Source organism: Anomalospiza imberbis, chromosome 15, assembly GCF_031753505.1.
Source record: "Anomalospiza imberbis isolate Cuckoo-Finch-1a 21T00152 chromosome 15, ASM3175350v1, whole genome shotgun sequence".
In the NCBI taxonomy this organism is placed as follows: Eukaryota; Metazoa; Chordata; class Aves; order Passeriformes; family Viduidae; genus Anomalospiza; species Anomalospiza imberbis.
This window is the reverse complement of record NC_089695.1, coordinates 2,918,833-2,921,433: the sequence shown is the minus strand read 5'-3', so window position 1 is coordinate 2,921,433 and position 2,601 is coordinate 2,918,833. Positions and strand designations below refer to the sequence as shown.

At 70.5% G+C, this 2,601-nt stretch overlaps 1 protein-coding gene across 1 annotated transcript; it reads left to right on the top strand.

The window, feature by feature from the left end:
* Positions 1 to 2,601, top strand: LOC137483342 (protocadherin alpha-6-like). Its single transcript, XM_068206332.1, has one exon. It carries the CDS (start codon positions 1 to 3, stop codon positions 2,584 to 2,586), a length of 2,586 nt encoding a protein of 861 aa, XP_068062433.1. The 3' UTR covers positions 2,587 to 2,601.

The following is a 2,601-nucleotide window of genomic DNA, read 5'->3' as shown; positions in this document are numbered from 1 at the left end:
ATGGGCGAGCGCTGGTGTGCGGTGATGCGGGTGCTGGTGCTGCAGGCGGCCTGGGCGCTGGCGGGCGGGCAGGTGCGCTACTCGGTGCCGGAGGAAGCCAAGGCCGGCACGGTGGTGGGCCGTCTGGCGCAGGACCTGGGCCTGGAGGCGGGCGAGGCGGAGGCGCGGCGGCTGCGGCTGGTGGCGGCGGGCCGGCGGGCGAGCGTGGAGGTGAGCGGGGCGAGCGGCGCGCTGCTGGTGAGCTCGCGGCTCGACCGGGAGGAGCTGTGCGGCAAGAGCGCGCCGTGCGCGCTGCGCCTGGAGGTGCTGCTGGAGCGGCCGCTGCGCGTCTTCCATGTGGAGCTGGAGGTCACCGACATCAACGACAATGCCCCCATCTTCCCCGCCGCCCGAAAAAACCTCAACATCACTGAATTCACCACTCTACCGGGGTCTCGTTTCCCGCTGGAGGGCGCGTCGGATGCGGATATCGGAGCGAACGCGCAGCTCTCCTACACACTCAGCCCCAGCGAGCATTTCTCTCTGGACATGCAAAAAACTGAGATGGACGGTGAGTCCTTATTCCTGGTGCTCAGGAAATCTCTGGACCGCGAGACGATTCCCGTTCACCGATTGGTGCTGACAGCGACTGACGGGGGCCGGCCGTCTCTGACGGGGACAATGGAGCTGGTGATCTCGGTGCTGGATGTGAACGACAACATGCCCCAGTTCAATCAGTCGGTGTATAAAGTGCGGCTGCCGGAAAACGCAGAACGCGGCACTTTGGTGATCAGACTAAATGCCACGGATCTGGATGAGGGGGCGAACAGTAATATCTCCTATTCGCTCCAGACCCTGTCCCCGCAGAATGCAAGAGACGTTTTCCGAATTGACAAAAAAAGCGGAGAGATCCGTCTTACGGGTGACTTAGACTTCGAGGAGGTTAGTCTCTATCGCCTGCAAGTGGATGCAACAGATAAAGGTACACCCCCGCTGTCGGGTCACTGCAAGGTGGTGCTGGAGGTGGTGGACGTGAACGACAACGCGCCGGAGGTGTGGGTGACGTCGCTGTCGGTGCCGGTGCCGGAGGACGCGTCGGTGGGGACGGTGGTGGCCCTGCTGAGCGTGTCGGACCGGGACTCGGGGGAGAACGGGCGCGTGCGGTGCTGGGTGTGGCCGGCGTCGCCGTTCGGTCTGGAGGCGACGTTCGCGGGCTCGTACTCGCTGGTGCTGCGCGAGGCGCTGGACCGGGAGCGGGTGTCGGAGTACGAGGTGGAGGTGCGTGCGGAGGACGGCGGGGCGCCGGCGCTGCGCGCCAGCCGCGGGCTGCGGGTGCCGGTGTCGGACGTGAACGACAACGCGCCCGCGTTCGCGCAGGCCGTGTACACGGTGCTGGCGCGGGAGAACAACGCGGCGGGCGCGGAGCTGGCGCGGCTGTGGGCGCGGGACCCGGACGAGGCGGGCAACGGGCGCGTCAGCTACTCGGTGTGGGAGGGCGGCGTGGGCGGCGGCGGGGCCGCGGTGTCATCGTCGTCGTCGTCGTCGGGGGTCGGCGCGGGCGGCGGGTGGCGGTCGGCGTCGAGCTACGTGTCGGTGGACGCGGAGAGCGGGCGCCTGTGGGCGCTGCAGCCCCTGGACTACGAGGAGCTGCAGGTGCTGCAGTTCGAGGTGCGCGCGGTGGACGCGGGGGAGCCGCCGCTGTGCGGCAACGCCACGGTGCAGCTCTTCGTGCTGGACGAGAACGACAACGCGCCGGCGCTGCTGCCGCCCGCGGGCTCGGCAGCGGAGGCGGGCGCCGCGGCGGCCGAGGCGGCGGCGGGGGCGGGCTGGGGCTCGGAGTCGGGCACGCTGTGGGCGTGGGCGGCGTGGGGGGCGCCGGCGGGGCAGGTGGTGGCGAAGATCCGCGCCGTGGACGCCGACTCGGGCTACAACGCGTGGCTGCGCTACGAGCTGTGGGAGCCGCGGGGCAAGGGCCCGTTCCGCGTGGGGCTCTACAGCGGCGAGGTGAGCACGGCGCGGGCGCTGGACGAGGCGGACGGGCCTCGCCAGAGGCTGCTGATCGTCGTGCGCGACCACGGCGAGCCGGCGCGCTCGGCCACGGCCACGCTCAGCGTGTCGCTGCTCGAGGCCGCCGAGGCGGCGCTGGCCGCGGGATCCTCGTCGTCGTCGTCGTCGTCGTCGTCGTCGTCGTCGGTGTCGCGGTCGGCGGTGGGCGTGGAGCTCGGCCCCGGCGCGGCGAGCGCGGCGACCAACGTGTGGCTGGTGGTGGCCATCTGCGCGGTGTCGAGCCTGTTCCTGCTGGCCGTGGTGCTGTACGGGGCGTCGCGCTGGGCGCCGCGGGCGGCCGTGCTCTCGGGGCCCGGGCCCACGACGCTCGTGTGCGCCAGCGAAGTGGGCAGCTGGTCGTACTCGCAGCGCCACAGCCGCAGCCTGTGCGTGGCGGACGGCGCGGCCAAGAGCGACCTCATGGTTTTCAGCCCCAACTTCCCTCCGCCGCCGCCCGGCCCCGCGCCCAAGGACTCGCAGCCGGAGCCCTCCGCTCTCCTCGACACGGTCAGTGGTCCTGCCTTCATTCCCTTCTCTGCACCTTTTCATCCGCCCCCTTGAGAAGCTGCTCTTTGA